General features: G+C 44.3%; 1 protein-coding gene across 4 annotated transcripts in view; it reads left to right on the top strand.

Annotated features, from left to right (window-relative positions):
- LOC118395198 (glypican-5-like) overlaps window positions 1–26,596 on the top strand; it is a 291,682-nt gene that overhangs the window by 64,211 nt on the left and 200,875 nt on the right. For all 4 annotated transcript variants that reach the window (XM_052463594.1, XM_052463595.1, XM_052463596.1 and 1 more), the window contains exon 3: window positions 5,700–6,391. In XM_052463594.1, the coding sequence (XP_052319554.1) occupies window positions 5,700–6,391 (692 nt within the window). The remainder of the gene's footprint in view (window positions 1–5,699; window positions 6,392–26,596) is intronic.

Raw genomic sequence — 26,596 nt, forward strand, 5'->3', positions numbered from 1 at the left:
AGAGAGAACGAAAAATGATAAAATATGTTCATATGAAAAATATTAGGAAACTGTATTGGTAATTTCGAGTTCACGCTCTTTTTGGCATACGAGCACCCTCATTCCACCCACACTGCCTCTCAGCCAGGCAAGTACCGAGCTGACTGATTAGGCGCTGCCAAACATCACATCGATAGCCAAAATGCCAGGCAAATGTAGATTCAAACCTGCCTAGCAGGATATTGATGTTCATGAATGGGTTTTGCCATAACCAACCAGGGATTTAGTGGAGGGTAAACACACAAACGCTGTTTATGCACCTTTTTATTTGTGAAATAGCGGTTACTCACATTTGTATTTTGTTAATCATTTACGAGCTTATTATTGCACTCCCAGAGTTGATAAACGCTCAAAGGCTTCTTGATCTGAGTTCTAATCTAATGATTCATGTATGCTCGTTATGTTGGCCTGCTCCCCAGGATTTGCCTTGTTAGCAGGAAATTTATTCACCACTCTGTCCTACAGAAAACTGAGCCATGTCAGACATTCCCCACTCTTACTGACAGTTGTGCCTGCTTCGCGTGATGTAATGTCTTTACCTTCTTGCCCTTTGTGCTGTTGTCTGTACCCAATAATATTTGTACCATGTTTTGTGCTGCTACCATGTTGTTGTCATGTGTTGCTGCCTTGCTATGTTGGTCTGAGGTCTCTCTTTATGTAGTGTTGTGTTGTCTCTTGTGATGTGTTTTGTCCCAGGCCTTTTGTCAATAAGAATGTTATTAACTGACTTGCGTAGTTAAATAAAGGTTATAAAAAAAAGCTCTCGCAGAATTAGTGTACAACTGTTAAAATAGTTGCTGATATTTCAGTCAGATGTCTAGCTAGGTAGCTCAAGGGCACTGCTGTTAGCTAGGTAGCTCAAGGGCACTGCTGTTAGCTAGGTAGCTCAAGGGCACTGCTGTTAGCTAGGTAGCTCAAGGGCACTGCTGTTAGCTAGGTAGCTCAAGGGCACTGCTGTTAGCTAGGTAGCTCAAGGGCACTGCTGTTAGCTAGGTAGCTAGCTATGGCTAGAAGGATGAAGTTCAAAGCTAACGTTGAATGGAGACTAATCTCAGCAGGAGCAGTTGACTGAAATTAAGCTAGCTATAATCAAAATATGGGCTACTATAATTTGTCATAAAATATTTTCTTTACAGAGAGTAGTGAGTCAGGCTGCAATGAAGGACACAAAGAAGATACAGAGTGTCACGGTTTTCTAATGGTGAAGGAGAGTCGGACCAAACTGCAGCGCGTATATTGTGATCCATGTTTATTTACACAACGTAACACGAATCCAAAACACAAACTTTACAAAACCAAAACAGCCTTAACTGGTGCAAACTAACACAGACGAAGGACATCAAGACACTCAGGATAATCACCCACAATACAACCAAACAATATGGCTGCCTAAATATGGCTCCCAATCAGAGACAACGATAAACACCTGCCTCTGATTGAGAACCACTTCAGACAGCCATAGACTCTCCTATAACACCCCACTAAGCTACACACCACATACAAAAACCCATGTCACACCCTGGCCTGACCAAATACATAAAGAAAAACACAAAATACTTTGACCAGGGCGTGACACAGAGAACAAAAATATATACACAACATGCAACAGTTCAAGATTTTACTGAGTTACAGATCATAAGGAAAGTCAACATCATCAGTACTGACTTACCATTCATGTATGTAGTAAATAAGTCGTGTAAAACATTGAGTAGAACTTGGAAGGTAGTGATGTTTGTTGCCTGGTGATTCGCGGGTTGGGCCAATTACTGAAAGGATCGAATCCCCGAGCTGACAAGGCAAAAATCAGTTAACCTAGTGTCCCCATCCCTTACACAGCACAACAGTTTATTTAAATCGCTTTGGTACTATTTTCACAAGTATGTGATACATTTTCACAACTCTTAGTACAAAACTCCAAACTGGTCACACGTCTTTCATTCAAAACCGGTCATGGTGCATTCATTTGGATTGTAAACATCTCCCACCACACAACCATTGATTGAAAATATATTTTGAATCAACACATACGTTTGTGTATTTTTTAAATTATAGTTCCAATAGGATATTGTGAAGTAGCATGTGCATCAAATAGTAACAGTAATAAAGTATATAGTTCTGTCCCTGGATATACTCAGGGCGCAGTTATTTACCCCGATCGTTGTGTCTCAAAAGGAACCAGGTAAATGTGTTTCATAGATACCTGGTGCCTCTTCAAAAGGCGGGAGATTGTTGGTAGACTGATGGATGCCAAATTGGCAAAGGTGTTATCGTTCTCCTTAATGGCCTGCTTTATTTCAGACAGCCGTATGTCATTCCTGGCCCTCACCTTTTCCACCACTGCCCACTCCTGCTGGTCAGACAGAACACAGCCAGTGTCACGATTGTCGTATGCAGCGTGGTTAGAATACATTCTTTATTTAATGAAGACCACTTAAACAAAAAAACGAATAAGACGACCGTGACCGCTATATAAACAATGTGCTAACGTGCAACTAGACATAGAAAATAACCCACGAAATACCCAAAGAAGATGGCTGCCTAAATATGGTTCCCAATCAGAGACAACGATAAACACCTGCCTCTAATTGAGAACCAATCTAGGCAACCATAGACCAACATAAACACCTAGATGAAAGCAACCCCATAAATCTACAAAATCCCCTAGACAGTACAAACACCCTAGAATGAGACAAAAACACACATATCACCCATGTCACACCCTGACCTAACCAAAATAATAAAGAAAACAAAGAATACTAAGGTCAGGGCGTGACAGCCAGACAGAACACCACAAGGTCTTCTGTCAATTCTGGGGGTAGAACCGAGCATACCCCCTTTTATATGGTGACCAATTGTGGTTACCACTAAGTGAAATCAATTAGCAATAATGAATATTCATTATGTATGGTTATCATGTATCATGCATGTAATTTTGTTACGCCCTGACCATAGAGAGCCCTTGGGGTTCTCTATGGTGCAATAGGTCAGAGTGTGACTAGGGGATGTTCTAGTCTTGAATTTCTATGTTGGTGTGAGTATGGTTCCCAATTGGAGGCAGCTGATGATCGTTGCCTCTAATTGGGGATCATACTTATTGTGGTCCTTTTCCCACCTGCGTTTGTGGGACATTGTTTTGTTTTGGTGCTATGTGCGCTACAAACGTCACGTTCATGTAGTCGTCGTTGTTTTTTTGAAGGTTAACTTTAATAAATATGTGGAACTCTACTCACGCTGCGCCTTGGTCTGCTCATTATGTATATAACGAACGTGACAAATTTAGATGTTTCTACTTTAAAAACACTTTATTTCTGTTATTTCTGTAGGTCTCAAAATTCATGTATAGTATTCAAATCTACAGGTCTACCAAATGGTTAAGTGATTAACCATTAAGCTAAATTGGATTAAGTGATGGTGAAATGCATTTAAACAAATGAGAAAATAATAATATCAAAAGTATTGTGAGCGTTGCATTGTGAAAGGCAATTACTTTATATCAAAGTTATTTCTAGATGACACACCGATTAGGTTTGGTGATTATGTGTTGTACTTTGAAAAAACAGCCTTTTGGATGATCTGTTTGGAGTTTTGTACTAAGAGTTGTTAAAGTGTACCACATACTGGTGAAAATAGTACAGAAGTGATAATAAAAGTACCATCCACCAGAATACTGTGTTATAAGATATTGAGTTGTCAGAGTTCGCCCACGATACTATGTGTTATAAGATATTGAGTTGCCAGAGTTCGCCCACGATACTGTGTGTGTTGAGTATGTATCCAGTAACTCCACATGATCTATTCAAGAATATTATTACGTGTCCTTGTGTGTTTAGCATCCATATGTGATATTTTGCGTGTGTGTGTTTATGGTTTTACTATCCTTTTTGGGACCAGAAGTCCTCACAAAGATAGTAAAACAAGGAACATTTGGGATGGCACCGTGTCTCCTGTCTCAGTTGTTCTACAGTTGCTGCTGCTCTTCCATCTGCTGCCATGCCATAGGGATGACATCAGAACCCAGAGAGAGACCTGGGGGGGGGGGGGTAGAGAGAGAGAGAAGAGAAAGAGGCAGCAGGGCTGAGGAGAGCACTGTGTCCCCACACAGGGAGAGAAGAAAGGATGAGGGAAGAGAAGTGAGGGGGAGAGAGCAGTTAGGGGCACTGCCAACTGAGCTGACTAGACAGGCTGTTGGTATGGTATGGCAGTAGCCCATGGCACCTCTGATGTTGGAGCATGTACAAACCACCATGTCACGACAGGCCACACTGTGCCCCTCTGTTCTTGATCATCTAGGATCTTTGATATGGTGTGGCTGACTCAATTTCAATTACTTGCTGTGACTCACCTGTTGTATGTAGAGTTTAAAGTAGCATCCTCTCCCCGTGTATGTCAGAGCATGGTATGCTGTGTGCCAGACAGCTATGATAGAATTTAGCTCTATTCTTACCATCATGCCATAGCTGACTGACTGCAGTGACTTCATGTCAGGGTGCAGTTTTTGGTACCAAGCCAAGACCCAGCTCAGCTACTGTCTCCTCAAGACACACACACACACACACACACACACACACACACACACACACACACACACACACACACACACACACACACACACACACACACACACACACACACACACACACACACACACACACACACACACACAACTTCATATGCATTTAAGCAAGGAGGTGTGGTATATGGACAATATACCACGGCTAAGGGCTGTTCGTAGCACGACGCAACGCAGAGTGCCTGGATACAGCCCTTAGCTGTGGTATATTGTCCATATATCACAAATCCCAGAGGTGCCTTATTGCTATTATAAGCTGGTTACCAATGTAATTAGAACAGTAACAAGACATTTTTTGTCATACCCGTGGTATACGGTCTGATATACCATAGCTGTCAGCCAATCAGCATTCAGGGCTCGAACCACCCAGTTTATAATTAAGTATATACCAGTTGTCGAAAAAGTACCCAATTGTCATATTAAATGTAAAGATACCTTAATAGAAAAGTACTCAATTAAAAGTGAAAGTCACCCAGTACAATACTACTTGAGTAAAAGTTTGGTTATAAAGTTTGGTTATAAGTTTGGTTATAAATATACAAAAGTAAATGTAATTACTAAAATGTACTTAAGTATCAAAAGTAAAAGTATGAATAATTTCTCATGACATTTTAAGCAAACCAGTAGGAACAATTTTCATGTTTTTTAAAATTATGGATAGCCGGAGGCACACTCTAACACAAGCATTTATGTTTTGTGAGTCTGCCAGATCAGAGGCAGTAGGGATGACCTTGAAAAGTGTGTGAATTGGACCATTTTCTGTCCTGCTAAGCATTCAAAATATAACGAGTACTTTTGGGTGCCAGGGAAAATGTATGGAGTAAAAAGTACATTATTTTCTTTAGGAATGTAGTGAAGTAAAAGTAGTCAAAAATATGAATAATAATTGTAAAGTACAGATACCCCAAAAATACTTAAGTAGGACTTTAAAGTATTTTTACTAAAGTACTTTACACCACTGATATATACTATACTGCCTAAATACTGTATATAGCTGTTTTGTCATTAGGTTGAATTATTTTATTAATCTAAATGTAACCACGCCGTGTCCTCTTTCTCTCTCCCACCCCTCCCCCTACCCTCTCTCCAGACACCTTCCAGTACCTGCTCTCCTTCTCCCAGGGCCACCTCTCATCCCTGCTAGAGGACACCTACTCGCCCCTCTCCCGCGAGGCCCTCCCTCATGTCAACGCCCTCTTCTCTTCCCTCTCCCTTTACATCCGCGGACACAACCTCTCCCTCGAGGCCGCAATCACACGTTTCTACGACAACCTCTTCCCACTCGTCTATGTACGCTTGGTCAACCCCGGCATGGGCGCGGCAGGCAAGAGGGGCGAGTGTCTCCGCGCGACCCGGCAAGACGTCAACCCGTTTGGCCCTCATCCCGATACGCTTGCCCAAGAACTCAGGCGCGCCCTGGGCGCCGGGCGAGCCCTATCCCTCGCCCTCGCCGAAGGCACCAAGGTCATGAACGCCACAGAACACGTTTCCCTCACCAAAGAGTGTTTACGGGGCTTGACCAAGATGCAGTACTGCTCGCACTGTCGCGGGCTGACGCTGATCAAGCCATGCATGGGCTACTGCTTGAACGTGATGCGCGGTTGCTTGGCGAGCGTGGCCGAACTGGATGGGCCGTGGCGGAGGTATGTGGCGGCACTGGAGGAGCTGACCCACGCTGTGGCTGGACAACACAGCCTGGAGCTTGCCCTGCTGGGGGTCAGGGGGCACGTGAACGAGGCTATACTCCATGCACAGCTCCACGGGCCAACACTGACCGCTACGGTGAGGAGAAAGAGTAGATAGACACACACACACACACATGCTTACACACACACACACACACACACACACACACACACACACACACACACACACACACACACACACACACACACACACACACACACAAACACACACATTCTCTGTCGTGTTAGCTGAGTGGTTTTAGGATAGCATCATTGTTGAGGGTGATGCTAAGTCCTTTAGTCTCTCTCTCTCTCTCAATTCAGTTTAATTTAATTTAAAGGGCTTTATATTATGTATATATACAGTGTTGTAACAATGTGCAAATAGTTAAAGTACAAAAGGTAAAATAAATAAACGTAAATATGGATTGTATTTACTATGGTGTTTGTTCTTCACTGGTTGCCCTTTTTTCAGGTCACAAATCTTGCTGCTGTGATGGCACGCTGATATTTCACCTAATAGATATGGGAGTTTATCAAAATTGGGTTTATTTTCAAATTATTTGTGGGTCTGTGTAATCTGAGGGAAATATGTGTCTAATATGGTCATACATTGGGCAAGAGGTTAGGAAGTGCAGCTCAGTTTCCACCTCATTTTGTGAGCAGTGTGCACATAGCCTGTCTTCTCTTGAGAGCCATGTCTGCCTACTGCGGCCTTTCTCAATAGCAAGGCTATGCTCACTGAGTCTATACATAGTCAAAGCTTTCCTTAAGTTTTGGTCAGTCACAGTGGTCAGGTATTCTGCCACTGTGGTCAGGTATTCTGCCACTCTGTACTTTCTATTTAGGGCCAAATAGAATTACAGCTTGCTCTTTTTTTGTTAATTCTTTCCAATGTGTCAAGTAATTATCTTTTTGTTTTCTCGTGATTTGGTTGGATCTAATTGTGTTGCTGTCCTGGGGCTCTGTGGGGTCTGTTTTTGTTTGTTAACAGAGCTCCAGGACCAGCTTGCTTAGGGGACTCTTCTCCAGGTTCATCTCTCTGTAGGTGATGGCTTTGTTATGGAAGGTTTGGGAATCACTTCCTTGTTGGTGGTTGTTGAATTTAACAGCTATTTTCTAGATGTTGATGATAAGCGGGTATCGACCTAATTCTGCTTTGCTTGCATTATTTGGCGTTTTGCAGAATTCTGCATGCAGAGTCTCAATTTGGTGTTTGTCCCATTTTGTGAATTCTTGGTTGGTGAGCAGACCCAGACCTCACCACCATAAAGGGCAATGGGTTCTATGATTCTAGTATTTTAAGCCAGATCCTAATTGGTATGTCAGATTTTATGTTCATTTTGATGGCATAGAAGGCCCTTCTTGTCTTGTCTCTCAGCTTGTTCACAGCTTTGTGGAAGTTACCTGTGGCACTAATGTTTAGGCTGCGGTCAAATCAAATCAAATCCAATGTTGTTTTCACATGCGCCGAATACAACAGGTCTATCTTACAGTGAAATTCTTACAATCCCTTAACCACCAATGAATTTTTAAGAAAGTACCAAAAATGTATAATATTTTTTTAAGTAAGAGATAAGAATAACAAATAATTAAAGAGCAGTAGTAAATAACAATAGCGGGGCTACATAAAGGGGGTACCGGTACAGAGTCAGTGTGCAGGGGCACCGGTGTCGACAATAACAGAGAGTAGCAGCATCATAGAAGAGGGGGGGCAATGCAAAAAGTCTGAGTAGCTATTTCATTAGCTGTTCAGGAGTATTATGGCTTGGGGGTAGAAGCTGTTTAGAAGCAAGCCTCTTGGACCTAGACTTGGCGCTCCGGTACCGCCTGCCGTGCGGTAGCAGAGAGAACAGTCAATGACTAGGGTGGCTGGAGTCTTTGGGCCTTCCTCTGACACCGCCTGGTATAGAGGTCCTGGATGGCAGGAAGCTTGGTCCCGGTGATGTACTGGGCCGTACGCACTACCCTCTGTAGTGACTTGCAGTTGGAGGCCGAGCAGTTGCCATACCAGGCAGTGATGCAACCCGTCAGGATGCTCTTGATGGTGCAGCTGTAAAACATTTTGAGGATCCGAGGACCCATGCCAATTCTTTTCAGTCTCCTGAGGGGGAATAGGTTTTATCGTGCCCTCTTCACGACTGTCTTGGTGTGCTTGGACCATGTAATCAACCTGCTCCACTACAGCCCTGTTGTCTTTGAGATTGGGGGCTTGCTCGGTCCTCCTTCTCCTGTAGTCCACAATCATCTCCTTTGTCTTGATCACGGTGAGGGATAGGTTGTTGTCCTGGCACCACACGGTCAGGTCTCTGACCTCCTCACTATAGGCTGCCTCATCGTTGTCGGTGATTAGCCCTACCACTGTTGTGTCATCAGCAAACTTAATGATGGAGTTGGAGTTGTGCCTGGTCGTGTAATCATGAATGAACAGGGAGTACAGGATGGGACTGAGCATGCAACCCTGAGGGGCCTCCGTGTTGAAGATCAGCGTGATAGATGTGTTGTTACCTTACCACCTGGGGGCGACCCGTCAGGAAGTCCAGGATCCAGTTGCAGAGGGAGATGTTTAGTCCCAGGGTCCTTAGCTTAGTGATGAGCTTTGAGAGCACTATGGTGTTGAACGCTGAGCTATATGTAGTCAAGTAATAGATTTCTCACATAGGTGTTCCTTTTGTCCAGGTGTGAAAGTGCAGTGTGGAGTAGAGATTGCATCATCTGTGGATCTGTTGTTGCAGTATGCAAATTAGAGTGGGTCTAGGGTTTCTGGGATAATGATGTTGATGTGAGCCATTACCAGCCTTTCAAAGCATTTCATGGCTGCAGACGTGAGTGCTACGTGTCGGTAATCATTTAGGCAGGTTACCTTAGTGTTCTTGGACACAGAGACTATGGTGGTCTGCTTGAAACATGTTGGTATTACAGACTCAGACAGGGAGAGGTTGAAAATGTCAGTGAAGACACTTGCCAGTTGGTCAGCGCATGCCTGGAGTACATGTCCTGGGTATCCATCTGGTCCTGCGGCCTTGTGAATGTGGACGTGTTTAAAGGTCTTACTCACATCGGCTACGGAGAGCGTGATCACACAGTCATCCGGAACAGCTGATGCTCTCATGCATATTTCAGTGTTACTTGAAGCGAGCATAGAAGTTATTTAGCTCGTCTGGTAGGCTCGTGTCACTGGGCAGCTCTCGGCTGTGCTTTCCTTTGTAGTCTGTAATAGTTTGCAAGCCTTGCCACAGCCGACGAGCGTCGGAGCCGGTGTAGTACGATTCGATCTTAGTCATGTATTGACGCTTTGCCTGTTTGATGGTTCTTCGCAGGGCATAGCGGGATTTCTTATAAGCTTCCGGGTTAGAGTCCCGCTCCTTGAGAGCGGCAGCTCTACCCTTTAGCTCAGTGCAAATGTTGTCTGTAATCCATGGCTTCTGGTTGGGGTATGTACTTACAGTCACTGTGGGGACGACGTCATCGATGCACTTATCGATGAAGCTAGTGACTGATGTGGTGTACTCCTCACTGCCATCGGAAGAATCCCAGAACATTTTCCAGTCTGTGCTATCAAAATAGTCCTGTAGTTTAGCATCTACTTCATCTGACCACTTTTCTATAGACCGAGTCACTCGTGCTTCCTGCTTTAATTGTTGCTTGTCTGTAGGAATCAGGTGGATAGAATTATGGTCAGATTTGCCAAATGGAGGGCGAGGGAGATCTTTGTACGCCTCTCTCATCTTTTTAAGTGGGAGAACTTGCACAATTGGTGGCTGACTAAATACTTTTTTGCCCCACTGTATATCCAAAATGTCCATTTGGCGCATTTGATCCAGAAAAAAAACTGCTTCCAAATTGCGCAACGTCACTACAAAATATCTCAAAAGTTGCCTGTAAACTTTGCCAAAACATTTCAAACTACTTTTGTAATACAACTTTAGGTAGTTTTAAACGTTAATAATCAATCAAATTGAAGACGGGTCTATCTGTTTTCAATAGAGGACGAGAGGAAACTAACGCTACTTTTCAAGTCTTGCGCACTCTCAACAGCGTTTACCTTTTTCCAAGATGGCCGTACTTCTTCATTGCACAAAGGAATAACCTCTACCAAATTCCAAGGACTGGTGACATCCAGTGGAAGCGGTAGGAACTGGCAACAAGTGCCTAAGAAATATAATTTCCCAATGAGAACTCACTGAACAGACAGAGACCTCAACAACAACAAAAATCTGAACGGTTAAATCTCTGTTTCCTTCTCCCGCGAATGATGGGGATCTGGGCCTGGTCGGGTGTCTGTAGTATATCCCTCCATTCCGACTCATTGTATAAAAACTCTTCATCTAATCTGAGGTGAGTAATCGCAGTTCTGATGTCCAGAAGCTCATTTCGGTCATAAGAGATGGTAGCAGCAACATTATGTACAAAACTAGTTACGAACAACGCAAAAAAAATCTAACAAAATAGAATGGTTGGTTAAGAGCCGACAAGACGGCAGCCATCCCCTCCGGCGCCATCACGTTCACATGGTGGGCCAGATGGTATGTATCATTTTTTGTGTGCTCTAGGGCAGTGGTTCCCAAACTTTTTCTAGTCCCGTACCCCTTCAAACATTCAACCTCCAGCTTCGTACCCCCTCTAGCACCAGGCTCAGCGGACTCTCAATTGTTGTTTTTTGCCATCATTGTAAGCCTGCCACACACACTATACGATACATTTATTTAACATAAGAATGAGTGTGAGTGTTTGTCACAACCCGGCTTGTGGTGGTGGATTCTGGGGTAAACTTTGACTTTTATCCTCAGGGTATAGGAACATTAGTTATAAAGGAGACATGAGGGGTGCCGTAATGAAGCTTGGGAGGGGCTGAGTGCAGGGAACACGATCTCATGTGGCAGTACTGATAAGGGGAGGAACCGTTGAAGGCTCATATCACTTAGTTCCCTGCTTTGCAAGAATGATACAATGTTTAGAGATAACGAGGAGACCACCCAAAGTGGGGTATGAATACCACCACAGGGGAAGCCATGACTTGGTCTGAATTACAGCTGTAATGAAGAATTAAACTTGTTGAGCTTCTCTAGTGTCCATGAGTTATTTACGCTGAAAAATTAGAACCTAACAGTGGGAAGTAACAAAGAGCTCATAGGACAAATAATAGGGCACAAATAATAATATAATAATAATCAGTAATTGTGCTCTTTATTTAGCTACCTTAATAACTCACCACAGGTTAATGAGAAGGGTGTGCTTGAAAGGATGCACATAACTACATAACTCTGCAATGTTGGGTTGTATTGGAGAGAGTCTCAGTCTTAAATCATTTTCCACCCACAGTCTATGCCTGTATTTAGTTTTCATGCTAGTGAGGGCCGAGAATCCACTCTCACATACAGTTGACGCCGGAAGTTTACACACACTTAGGTTGGAGTCATTAAACCTCTTTTTCAACCACTCCACAAATGTCTTATTTTGGCAAGTCGGTTAGGATATTTACTTTGTGCATGACACAAGTAATTTTTCCAACAAATGTTTTACAGACAGATTATTTCACTTATAATTCACAGTATCACAATTCCAGTGCGTCAGAAGTTTACATACGCTAAGTTGACTGTGCCTTTAAACAACTTGGAAAATTCCAGAAAAAGGATGTCATGCCTTAGACGCTTCTGATAGGCTAATTGACATAATTTGAGTCAATTGGAGGTTTACATGTGGATGTATTTCAAGGCCTATCTTCAAACTCAGTGCCTCTTTGCTTTACATCTGAGGAAAATCAAAAGAAATAAGCCAAGACTTCAGAAAAAAAATGGTACGTCCTTGGGATGGCTCACCATATAAGATGCTTCTAGCCCCTTCTTATTAATGGTATCTGTTGCTTTTATACATGTCTTACTACTCGAAAGTCATCTTAATTCTCACTCCAAAAACTTGGCTATGTTTCAAATTGGCATGTTGTCACTCCCTGACCTTAGAGATCCTTTTTATGTCTCTATTTTGGTTTGGTCAGGGCGTGAGTTGGGGTGGGCATTCTATGTTTTGTGTTTCTATGATTTTATATTTCAATGTGTTGGTCTGGTATGGTTCTCAATCAGGGACAGCTGTCGATAGTTGTCTCTGATTGGGAACAATACTTAGGTACCCTTTTTCCCACCTGTGTTTGTGGGAAGTTGACTTTTGTTTATGACACAGCCTGTAGCTTTACGGTTTGTTTTGTATGGTTTGTTTTTGTCGGCATCATTCTTAAAGTAAAATGTATGCTCACCACGCTGCACCTTGGTCCTCAACAGTCGTGACACATGTTTTGTTTCTAAATGTCTGCGCAGGAGTGAAGGTTTCGAGTTGTGAGATAGTACTTTTGCACATAACACACTGTGGCTGAGGAAAGGCACTACTCCCAATATAAGTGAACCCCAAATCAATGTAGTTCTCATCATATTTGCACATCTTTGATGGTCCAAAGTCCTTGTCTCTTCGGCGCATTCATAATTATTTGACTAGGCTACCTGTATGCTACCTGTATTTGACATTATGTTGTTTCGCTGAACACTAGATGGTTTAATTATATTTTTGGCAGTGAAACGAGGCGACTCAGGCGAGAAAAAAAACTAATCTAAATGTTTAGCAACGTTGGAAAATATAAATGGGCTGTTTTGAAAGTGTGAAGAATTATTTTCTCCAAATAATATATATATCTTTTTAAATGTGAATATTTCAAAATATTCCCCAGTTTGGGAATACCTGCTCTATGGCAACGGTGTCTAGATTCAATTTTTATTTGTGGTCCAGGTAACTGGACCTTTTTTGGAACACCATTATTTTTTGTCTTAATGAGATTTACTGTCAGGGCCCATGTCTTACGGAATCTATGCAGATGATCTAAGTGCTGCTGTAGGCCCTCCTTGGTTGGGAACAGATCTAGGTGCTGCTGTAGGCCCTCCTTGGTTGGGAACAGATCTAGGTGCTGCTGTAGGCCCTCCTTGGTTGGGAACAGATCTAGGTGCTGCTGTAGGCCCTCCTTGGTTGGGAACAGATCTAGGTGCTGCTGTAGGCCCTCCTTGGTTGGGAACAGATCTAGGTGCTGCTGTAGGCCCTCCTTGGTTGGGAAACAGATCTAGGTGCTGCTGTAGGCCCTCCTTGGTTGGAAACAGATCTAGGTGCTGCTGTAGGCCCTCCTTGGTTGGAAACAGATCTAGGTGCTGCTGTAGGCCCTCCTTGGTTGGGAACAGATCTAGGTGCTGCTGTAGGCCCTCCTTGGTTGGGAACAGATCTAGGTGCTGCTGTAGGCCCTCCTTGGTTGGAAACAGATCTAGGTGCTGCTGTAGGCCCTCCTTGGTTGGAAACAGATCTAGGTGCTGCTGTAGGCCCTCCTTGGTTGGGAACAGATCTAGGTGCTGCTGTAGGCTCTCCTTGGTTGGGAACAGATCTAGGTGCTGCTGTAGGCCCTCCTTGGTTGGGAACAGATCTAGGTGCTGCTGTAGGCCATCCTTGGTTGGGAACAGATCTAGGTGCTGCTGTAGGCCCTCCTTGGTTGGAAACAGATCTAGGTGCTGCTGTAGGCCCTCCTTGGTTGGAAACAGATCTAGGTGCTGCTGTAGGCCCTCCTTGGTTGGGAACAGATCTAGGTGCTGCTGTAGGCCATCCTTGGTTGGGAACAGATCTAGGTGCTGCTGTAGGCCCTCCTTGGTTGGGAACAGATCTAGGTGCTGCTGTAGGTCCTCCTTGGTTGGGAACAGATCTAGGTGCTGCTGTAGGCCATCCTTGGTTGGGAACAGATCTAGGTGCTGCTGTAGGTCCTCCTTGGTTGGGAACAGATCTAGGTGCTGCTGTAGGCCATCCTTGGTTGGGAACAGATCTAGGTGCTGCTGTAGGCCCTCCTTGGTTGGGAACAGAAGCACCAGATCATCAGCAAACATTTGACTTCAGATTCTAGTAGGGTGAGGCCGGGTGCTGCAGACTGTTCTAGTGCCTACAATTTTATCCCTGATGTCCTTAGCTCTCTGTTCTTGGACATTGTGGAGAGGTTGGAGTCTGTTTGAGTGTGTGAACAGGTGTCTTTTATACAGGTAACGAGTTCAAACAGGTGTTGTTAATACAGGTAATGAGTGGAGATCAGGAGAGCTTCTTAAAGAAAAACTAACAGGTCTGTGAGAGCCGGAATTCTTACTGGTTGGTAGGTGATCAAATACTTATGTCAAGCAATAAAATGCTAATGAATTACTTAATCATACAATGTGATTTTGGGGATTTTTGTTTTAGATTCCGTCTCTCACAGTTGAAGTGTACCTATGATAAAAATGACAATGGCCCTTTAGCTCATTCAAGGTAATTGGAGAATCCAGTGCGTTCTGGTAGTCTTTAATAATTGATTGATTCTAAGATTTGTATTTGATCATGTATATGTTTTTGCTGTTTGTTCTTTGTTATAGGCGAAGTGGTTTACCCGTACATCTCCATTTTGGATAGATAACTCTTCGTGTTGTTGTTGGGCTTTCACTACTCTACAATGAGCCTGTTCTCTATAGGACCATTCGTATGTCCAGTCTGTCTCTGGCGGCAGCCTCAGGGCGAGAACTAATAGGACTACCTGGATAACACTCTGCTCCAACAACCTTTACTGGGAACTTTTACTGGCTGACGCTACTGGATTTACTGGGCCTTTATAACTAATGTAACTCCCAATAGCCTCTCCTTCTCTCTCTCTCTTACTTTTTCTTTCTCTCTCTCTCTCTGTCTGAGTTTGTATGGAGGCTGTTAGCCAATAGCCAGAGTCTGGTGTGATGTGGGGTATTGGGAGTCTGGGGTTGCAGTAGAAATAGAATATGATCCCTGTCTGGTTCTGAACATGAACTAGAGATATCTTGACTGAACTGGCAGAGGAAGGAAACTGGCAGGGAAAATGGACTAGTGGGCTGGATCCTGAGTGGGTTAGTCTTCCATGCTGGGTTGCCTCTGTCTTAATTGGCCCAGAGTGGAGTGGGTGAGTTGCCAGGTTTGGAGGCTGAGTCGGTCCAAGTATGCAGACTCAAGGCCCGGGGTCTGGTTGCCTGGTTGGTATTCATGAGGCAACACACACACAGCTAAGAAACAATTGGACCAGGTCTGAATGGTCTCCAGCCAGCCATACACACTGGACCTGTTGGGTGGAAATGTGGCGACCCCCAATGGGACAATGACATTGGGATGTTGGGTCCTCTATGCACACGCACAAGATACACACGCATAGACGTACACACATACTGTATATGAACGTGTACACATACACATGTACACAGACTCGCATGCACAACACACACACACAAACAACACACAACACACACACAAACAACACACACACACAAACACACACACTCACTTACATTGGGGACTCTGGGAGTGTGAAACAGTAACCCAGTTAAGGAGAACTATAAAGACCCAAACCACACAACTACCAGGCCGGGTCACCTTTCACTGGTACCCTTTTAACCCCCCGTCATCCCCTCTCTCACCCTACAATATCAGCCCTATCACTCCATCAATATCAGCCCCATCACTCCATCAATATCAGCCCCATCACTCCATCAATATCAGCCCTATCACTCCATCAATATCAGCCCTATCACTCCATCAACATCAGCCCTATCACTCCATCAATATCAGCCCTATCACTCCATCAATATCAGCCCTATCACTCCATCAATATCAGCCCTATCACTCCATCAATATCAGCCCTATCACTCCATCAATATCAGCCCTATCACTCCATCAATATCAGCCCCATCACTCCATCAATATCAGCCCCATCACTCCATCAATATCAGCCCCATCACTCCATCAATATCAGCCTTATCACTCCATCAATATCAGCCCTATCACTCCATCAATATCAGCCCTATCACTCCATCAATATCAGCCCTATCACTCCATCAATATCAGCCCCATCACTCCATCAATATCAGCCCTATCACTCCATCAATATCAGCCTTATCACTCCATCAATATCAGCCTTATCACTCCATCAATATCAGCCCCATCACTCCATCAATATCAGCCTTATCACTCCATCAATATCAGCCTTATCACTCCATCAATATCAGCCCTATCACTCCATCAATATCAGCCTTATCACTCCATCAATATCAGCCCCTATCACTCCATCAATATCAGCCCCATCACTCCATCAATATCAGCCCTATCACTCCATCAATATCAGCCCTATCACTCCATCAATATCAGCCCTATCACTCCATCAATATCAGCCCTATCACTCCATCAATATCAGCCCTATCACTCCATCAATATCAGCCCCATCACTCCATCAATATCAGCCCTATCACTCCATCAATATCAGCCCTATCACTCCATCAATATCAGCCCCATCACTCCATCAATATCAGCCCTATCACTCCATCAATATCAGCCCCATCACTCCATCAATATCAGCCCTATCACTCCATCAATATCAGCCCCATCACTCCATCAATATCAGCCCCATCACTCCATCAATATCAGCCCTATCACTCCATCAATATCAGCCCTATCACTCCATCAATATCAGCCCTATCACTCCATCAATATCAGCCCCATCACTCCATCAATATCAGCCCTATCACTCCATCAATATCAGCCCTATCACTCCATCAATATCAGCCCATCACTCCATCAATATCAGCCCTATCACTCCATCAATATCAGCCCTATCACTCCATCAATATCAGCCCTATCACTCCATCAATATCAGCCCTATCACTCCATCAATATCAGCCCTATCACTCCATCAATATCAGCCCTATCACTCCATCAATATCAGCCCTATCACTCCATCAATATCAGCCCCATCACTCCATCAATATCAGCCCTATCACTCCATCAATATCAGCCCTATCACTCCATCAATATCAGCCCTATCACTCCATCAATATCAGCCCTATCACTCCATCAATATCAGCCCCATCACTCCATCAATATCAGCCCCATCACTCCATCAATATCAGCCCTATCACTCCATCAATATCAGCCCCATCACTCCATCAATATCAGCCCTATCACTCCATCAATATCAGCCTTATCACTCCATCAATATCAGCCCCATCACTCCATCAATATCAGCCCTATCACTCCATCAATATCAGCCCCATCACTCCATCAATATCAGCCCTATCACTCCATCAATATCAGCCCCATCACTCCATCAATATCAGCCCCATCACTCCATCAATATCAGCCCTATCACTCCATCAATATCAGCCCTATCACTCCATCAATATCAGCCCTATCACTCCATCAATATCAGCCCTATCACTCCATCAACATCAGCCCTATCACTCCATCAATATCAGCCCTATCACTCCATCAATATCACCCCCATCACTCCATCAACATCAGCCCTATCACTCCATCAATATCAGCCCTATCACTCCATCAATATCACCCCTATCACTCCATCAACATCAGCCCTATCACTCCATCAATATCAGCCCTATCACTCCATCAATATCAGCCCCTATCACTCCATCAATATCAGCCCTATCACTCCATCAATATCAGCCCTATCACTCCATCAATATCAGCCCTATCACTCCATCAATATCAGCCCTATCACTCCATCAATATCAGCCTTATCACTCCATCAATATCAGCCCTATCACTCCATCAATATCAGCCCTATCACTCCATCAATATCAGCCCTATCACTCCATCAATATCAGCCCCATCACTCCATCAATATCAGCCCTATCACTCCATCAATATCAGCCCCATCACTCCATCAATATCACCCCCATCACTCCATCAATATCAGCCCTATCACTCCATCAATATCAGCCCTATCACTCCATCAATATCAGCCCTATCACTCCATCAATATCAGCCCTATCACTCCATCAATATCAGCCCTATCACTGCATCAATATCAGCCCCCTCCATCAATATCAGCCCTCCATCAATATCAGCCCTATCACTCCATCAATATCAGCCCTATCACTCCATCAATATCAGCCTTATCACTCCATCAATATCAGCCCTATCACTCCATCAATATCAGCCCTATCACTCCATCAATATCAGCCTTATCACTCCATCAATATCAGCCTTATCACTCCATCAATATCAGCCCTATCACTCCATCAATATCAGACCTATCACTCCATCAATATCAGCCCTATCACTCCATCAATATCAGCCTTATCACTCCATCAATATCAGCCCTATCACTCCATCAATATCAGCCCTATCACTCCATCAATATCAGCCTTATCACTCCATCAATATCAGCCATATCACTCCATCAATATCAGCCCCTAATCACTGCATCAATATCAGCCCTATCACTCCATCAATATCAGCCTTATCACTCCATCAATATCAGCCATATCACTCCATCAATATCAGCCTAATCACTGCATCAATATCAGCCCTATCACTCCATCAATATCAGCCCTATCACTCCATCAATATCAGCCCTTATCACTCCATCAATATCAGCCCTATCACTCCATCAATATCAGCCCTATCACTCCATCAATATCAGCCTTATCACTCCATCAATATCAGCCCTATCACTGCATCAATGTCAGCCCTATCACTGCATCAATATCAGCCCTATCACTGCATCAATATCAGCCCTATCACTCCATCAATATCAGCCCTATCACTCCATCAATATCAGCCCTATCACTCCATCAACATCAGCCCTATCACTCCATCAATATCAGCCCTATCACTCCATCAATATCAGCCCTATCACTCCATCAATATCAGCCCTATCACTCCATCAATATCAGCCTTATCACTCCATCAATATCAGCCCTATCACTCCATCAATATCAGCCCTATCACTCCATCAATATCAGCCTTATCACTCCATCAATATCAGCCCTATCACTCCATCAATATCAGCCCTATCACTCCATCAATATCAGCCTTATCACTCCATCAATATCAGCCCTATCACTCCATCAATATCAGCCCTATCACTCCATCAATATCAGCCCTATCACTGCATCAATATCAGCCCTATCACTCCATCAATATCAGCCCTATCACTCCATCAATATCAGCCCTATCACTCCATCAATATCAGCCCTATCACTGCATCAACATCAGCCCTATCACTGCATCAATATCAGCCCTATCACTGCATCAATATCAGCCCTATCACTGCATCAATATCAGCCCTATCACTGCATCAATGTCAGCCCTATCACTGCATCAATGTCAGCCCTATCACTGCATCAATATCAGCCCTATCACTGCATCAATATCAGCCCTATCACTCCATCAATATCAGACCTATCACTCCATCAATATCAGCCCTATCACTGCATCAACATCAGCCCTATCACTGCATCAATATCAGCCCTATCACTGCATCAACATCAGCCCTATCACTGCATCAATATCAGCCCTATCACTGCATCAATATCAGCCCTATCACTGCATCAATATCAGCCCTATCACTGCATCAATGTCAGCCCTATCACTGCATCAATGTCAGCCCTATCACTGCATCAATATCAGCCCTATCACTGCATCAATATCAGCCCTATCACTCCATCAATATCAGCCCTATCACTGCATCAACATCAGCCCTATCACTGCATCAATATCAGCCCTATCACTCCATCAATATCAGCCCTATCACTGCATCAACATCAGCCCTATCACTGCATCAATATCAGCCCTATCACTGCATCAATATCAGCCCTATCACTGCATCAATATCAGCCCTATCACTGCATCAACATCAGCCCTATCACTGCATCAACATCAGCCCTATCACTGCATCAACATCAGCCCTATCACTGCATCAACATCAGCCCTATCACTGCATCAACATCAGCCCTATCACTGCATCAACATCAGCCCTATCACTGCATCAACATCAGCCCTATCACTGCATCAACATCAGCCCTATCACTGCATCAGCCCTATCACTGCATCAACATCAGCCCTATCACTGCATCAACATCAGCCCTATCACTGCATCAACATCAGCCCTATCACTGCATCAACATCAGCCCTATCACTGCATCAACATCAGCCCTATCACTGCATCAACATCAGCCCTATCACTGCATCAACATCAGCCCTATCACTGCATCAACATCAGCCCTATCACTGCATCAACATCAGCCCTATCACTCCATCAATATCAGCCCTATCACTCCATTTATTGTGTTCCTCTATTCACCTCTATACATTTTGCAGTGAAAAGCAAAAAGGAAGACGAGGGGTTTCCGTAAGGTTCACACTTGGTTTCCGTAAGGTTGACCCTTGGTTTCCGTAAGGTTCACCCTTGGTTTCCGTAAGGTTCACCCTTGGTTTCCGTAAGGTTCACCCTTGGCTTCCGTAAGGTTCACCCTTGGCTTCCGTAAGGTTCACCCTTGGTTTCCGTAAGGTTCACCCTTGGTTTCCGTAAGGTTCACCCTTGGTTTCCGTAAGGTTCACCCTTGGCTTCCGTAAGGTTCACCCTTGGCTTCCGTAAGGTTCACCCTTGGCTTCCGTAAGGTTCACCCTTGGCTTCCGTAAGGTTCACCCTTGGCTTCCGTAAGGTTCACCCTTGGCTTCCGTAAGGTTCACCCTTGGCTTCCGTAAGGTTCACCCTTGGCTTCCGTAAGGTTCACCCTTGGCTTCCGTAAGGTTCACCCTTGGCTTCCGTAAGGTTCACCCTTGGCTTCCGTAAGGTTCACCCTTGGCTTCCCGTAGGTTCACCCTTGGATTCCCGTAAGGTTCACCCTTGGATTCCCGTAAGGTTCACCCTTGGATTCCCGTAAGGTTCACCCTTGGATTCCCGTAAGGTTCACCCTTGGATTCCCGTAAGGTTCACCCTTGGATTCCCGTAAGGTTCACCCTTGATTCCCGTAAGGTTCACCCTTGATTCCCGTAAGGTTCACCCTTGATTCCCGTAAGGTTCACCCTTGGCTTCCGTAAGGCTCACCCTTGGCTTCCGTAAGGTTCACCCTTGGTTTCCGTAAGGTTCACCCTTGGTTTTCACATATTTATTTCTTGATTCATACTGTACTGTAGACGTACCAGTAGATATGATTTCTGCCGACTCATGTGCTATGTAGGTATTATTGTGTTGCTGTGGTTTTACACTGGGATGTTATCCCAAGTGATTTAGTGGTTGGCACACACACCAGGGCTCTCTCCCTCCCTCCCTCTCTCTCAGTGGGCTTCAGTCTCTACACAGAGTCTGCATTGTATGCTGCCGCACGCTATAGCATCAAGGTTACCTCACACACACTTGAGATCTGACAGATGAAAACAAATTCTTAACATTTTAAACAATAAGAACATTCATACCATTCCACGTGAATTCACAATGCAACAGTTTGGGTTCATTTCAGATGGATGATTGCGCCTGTGCTACCATTACTGTATCTCAATTCCACCTCGCAAAGTTTACATTTCCTTCTCATTTAACTTCTCAAAGTATTTTCATACGGGACTTTGCTGCTGTCTCTGGCCTTTATTTAGCATTTTTCCAACTGTTAGTAGCGATGACGGTGGAGGGTCAACTCCAAAATAATGGATTCCTCGGATTCCTTCGAACTTCCGAGAACACAAAAACTTGCATCTTTCATAGCGAGCTAACGAGGGACAGAGAGAGAGAGGGGAGGGACACAGCATAGGCAGGTTGGGCCCACAGGAAGACAGTCCTAGTGCATGGTTCTGACTCTGTCTATCTATAAATTGTATCTCACAATTTCTTTGCTTGCAATGTCTCATAACTTAAACAGTAAAGCAGGGCCTATGCTAGGCTAGGATATTCTACACGCAACATACTAAAGACCAGTGGTTTGTGGAGTACCCAATTGTCCAACTTTGACCAGCATCCCGGAGTCGCCTGTTTTGCGGGTATTATTTAATGAAGCTGCCAATTGAGGACTTGTGAGTCGTCTGTTTCCCAAACTAGACACTCTAATGTACTGGTCTTCTTGCTCAGTTGTGCACCGGGGCCTCCCACACCTCTTTCTATTCTGGTTAGAGCCAATTTGCTCTGTTCTATGAAGGGAGTAGTATGAGATCTTCAGTTCCTTGGCAATTTCTCGCAGGGAATAGCCTTCATTTCTCAGAACTAGAATAGACTGACGAGTTTCAGAAGAAAGTTTCTGCCCATTTTGAGCCTGTAATCGAACCCACAAATGCTGATGCTCTAGATACTCAACTAGTCTAAAGAAGGCCAGTTTTATTGCAACAGTTTTCAGCTGTCCTAACATAATTGCAAAATAGCCTTTTAAAATGATCAACTTGGATGACCTAACACAACATGCCATTGGAACACAGGAGTGATGGTTGCTGATAATGGCCTCTGTACGTCTATGTACATATTCCATACAAAATCTGCCATTTCCAGCTACAATAGTCATTTACAATATTAGCAATGTCTACACTGTATTTCTGGTCAATCTGATGTTATTTTAATGGACAAAAAACAAGGACATTTATAAGTGACCCCAAACTTTTGAACAGTAGTGTAAGTCTTGGTCGGAGTCCGGTAAGGTGCTTATAAGGTTTTATGAGTCTAGTAAAGGGTATGTGCGGCTCACCCTGTAACAATACAGGACTTGTGAGTGAGTGAGGCTGAAAGGCAGCCATTGACGGTTGTCAGGATGGATTAAGTTTTAGCATGCTCCCGATCTTATTAAGACTGGGGATATGAGGACGTGTGTGTGTCATGTATCCCTTTAACACCTACCCTCCACACACACACACACACACACCACACCACACCACACCACACCACACCACACCACACCACACCACAACACACACACACACACACACAATATGAACGCAATATGTAGAGTGTTGGTCCCATGTTTCATGAGCTGAAATAAAGTATCCCAGAAAATTTCCATAGGCACAAATAAAGTCAGCAAAAAAAGAAACATCCCTTTTTCAGGACCCTGTCTTTCAAAGATAATTAGCAAAAATCGAAATTACTTTACAGATCTTCATTGTAAAGGGTTTAAACAGTTTCCCATGCCTGTTCAATTAACCATAAATAATTAATGAACATGCATCTGTGGAACAGACGTTAAGACACTCAAAGTTTACAGACAGTAGGCAATTCATGTCATAGTTATGAAAACTTAGTACACTAAAGAGGCCTTTCTACTGACTATGAAAAACACCAAAAGAAAGATGCCTAGGGTCCCTTTTCATCTGCCTGAACGTGCCTTAGGCATGCTGCAAGGAGGCTTGAGGGCTGCAGACGTGGCCAGGGCAATAAATTGCAATGTCCGTACTGTGAGAGGCCTAAGACAGCGCTACAGGGAGACAGGACAGACAGCTGATCGTCCTCGCAGTGGCAGACCACATGTTACAACACCTGCACAGAATCGGTACATCCGAACATCCCACCTGCGGGACAGGTACAGAATGGCAACAACTACTGCCCGAGTTACACCAGGAATGCACAATTCCTCCATCAGTGCTCAGACTGTCCGCAATAGGCTGAGAGAGGCTGGACTGACGGCTTGTAGGCCTTGTTGTATGTAAGGCAAGTCCTCATCAGACATCACCGGCAACAACGTCGCCTGTGGACATAAACCCACCGTCGCTGGACCAGACAGGACTGGCAAAAAGTGCTCTTCTGACGAGTCGCAGTTTTGTCTCACCAGGTGTGATGGTCGGATTTGCGTTTATCATCGAAAGAATGAGCGTTACACCGAGGCATGTACTCTGGAGCGGGATCGATTTGGAGTTGGAGGGTCCATTATGGTCTGTAGCGGTGTGCCACAGAATCATCGGACTAAGCATGTTGTCATTGCAGGCAATCTCAACGCTGTGCGTTACAGGGAAGACATCCTCCTCCCTCATGTGGTACCCTTCCTGCAGGCTCATCCTGACATGACCCTCCAGCATGATAATGCCACCAGCCATACTGCTCATTCTGTGTGTGATTTCCTGCAAGACAAGAATGTCAGTGTTCTGCCATGGCCAGCGAAGAGCCCGGATCTCAATCCCATTGAGCACATCTGGGACCTGTTGGATCGGAGGGTGAGGGCTAGGGCCATTCCCCCCAGAAATGTCCGGGAACTTGCAGGTGCCATGGTGGAAGAGTGAGGTAACATCTCACAGCAAAAACTGGCAAATCTGGTGCAGTCCATGAGGAGGAGATACACTGCAGTATGTAATGCAGCTGGTGGCCACACCAGATACTGACTGCTACTTTTGATTTTGACCCCCCTTTGTTCATGGACACATTATTCCATTTATGTTAGTCACATGTCTGTGGAACGTGTTCAGTTTATGTCTCAGTTGTTGAATCTTGTTATGTTCATACAAATATTTACACATGTTAAATTTGCTGAAAATAAACACAGATGACAGTGAGAGGACGTTTATTTTTCTGCTGAGTTTAGCTTATTCCTCCAGACAAATTGCACAAATTTGTTTACATTCCTGTCAGTGAACAATTATTTTTTGCCAAGATAATCCATCCACCTGACAGGTGTGGCATATCAAGACGCTGATAAAACCGCATGATCATTAAACAGCATGATCGGGTGCACCTTGTCCTGGGAACAAAAAAACGGTCACTCTAAAATGTGTGGTTTTGTTACACAACAATGCCACAGATGTCTCAAGTTTTGAGGGAGTGTGAAATTGGCATATTGTCTGCAGGAATGTCAACCAGAGCTGTTTCTCTACCATAAGCCACCCCCAAATTCATTTTAGCGATTTTGGCTGTATGTCCAACCGGCCTCACAACCGCAGACTGTATTGTGCAGTGTGGGCTAGTTGTTTGCTGAAGTCAACGTTGTGAACAGAGTGCCCCATGGTGGCGGTGGGATTATGGTATGGGCCGGCATGAGCTACGGACAACAAACACAATTGCATTTTATCAATGACAATTTGAATGCACGTAGATAACGTGACGAGTTCCTAAGCCCATTGTTGTGTCATTCATCCGCTTCCATTAACTCATGTTTCAGCATGAGCCCCATGTCGCAAGGATCCGTACACAATTCCTGGAAGCTGAAAAAGTCCCAGTTCTTCTATGGCCTGCATACTCACCAGACTAGTCACCCGTTGAGCATGTTTGGTATGCTCTGGATCGACTTGTACAACAGTGTATTCCAGTTCCTGCCAATATCCAACAACTTCGCACAGCCATTGAAGACGAGTGGGACAACAGGCCCCAATCAACTCTATGCAAAGGAGATATGTTGCGCTGCGTGAGGCAAATTTGTTGTCACATCAGATACTGACTGGTTTTCTGATCCACGCCCCTACCTTTTTTTAAGGTATCTGTGACCAACAGATGCATATCTGTATTCCCAGTCATGTGAAATCCATGGATTAAGGCTTAATACATTTATTTAAATTGACTGATTTCCTTATGAATCAAATCAAATTTTATTGGTCACATACACATATTTAGCAGATGTTATTGTGGGTGTAGCGAAATGCTTGTGTCGTAGTAACAGTGCAGTAGTATCGAACAATTCAGAACTGTAACTCGCGTTGCGTTTATATTTTTGTTCAGTGTGTATTATTTTATAGTAAGAACAATACAATTGAACATAGCTGATTAAAATATAAAGGATCTTTTTCCTAAATGATTTCTGAGGGAGTGCTGAGCAGTTAACAAAGAAACGGGTCCTCATCTATGCTTAATTTAGAGTTATTTGGTAGGTTACTAATGACCACCAGCGGCATTAGGGCACAGTTGTGACTCAACGGTCCCATGGAATTTGACTGCAGTCATGACTCATGGCGGCCGGTGTGGCGGTAATTCGGTCACCGTAAAAGCCCTACCCTAGTCCCACTGGCCAGAGTTTCCATTATCTCCAGTTCCAGGCTGCAATTAGCCTTCCTCCATATGGCAGTAATGACAAGACAGGCAAACACATGGGGTAGAAGACAGGCTAGAACCATGGGGGGAGAAGACAGGCTAGAACCATGGTGGTAGAATACAGGCTAGAACCATGGGGGGAGAAGACAGGCTAAAACCATGGGGGTAGAAGACAGGCTAAAACCATGGGGGGAGAAGACAGGCTAAAACCATGGGGGGAGAAGACAGGCTAAAACCATGGGGGGAGAAGACAGGCTAAAACCATGGGGGGAGAAGAAAGGCTAAAACCATGGGGGGAGAAGAAAGGCTAAAACCATGGGGGGAGAAGACAGGCTAAAACCATGGGGGTAGAAGACAGGCTAAAACCATGGGGGGAGAAGAAAGGCTAAAACCATGGGGGTAGAAGACAGGCTAAAACCATGGGGGAGAAGAAAGGCTAAAACCATGGGGGGAGAAGAAAGGCTAAAACCATGGGGGGAGAAGACAGGCTAAAACCATGGGGGAGAAGAAAGGCTAAAACCATGGGGG

The sequence above is a fragment of the Oncorhynchus keta genome, chromosome 15 (assembly GCF_023373465.1).
Source record: "Oncorhynchus keta strain PuntledgeMale-10-30-2019 chromosome 15, Oket_V2, whole genome shotgun sequence".
Lineage (NCBI taxonomy): Eukaryota > Metazoa > Chordata > Actinopteri > Salmoniformes > Salmonidae > Oncorhynchus > Oncorhynchus keta.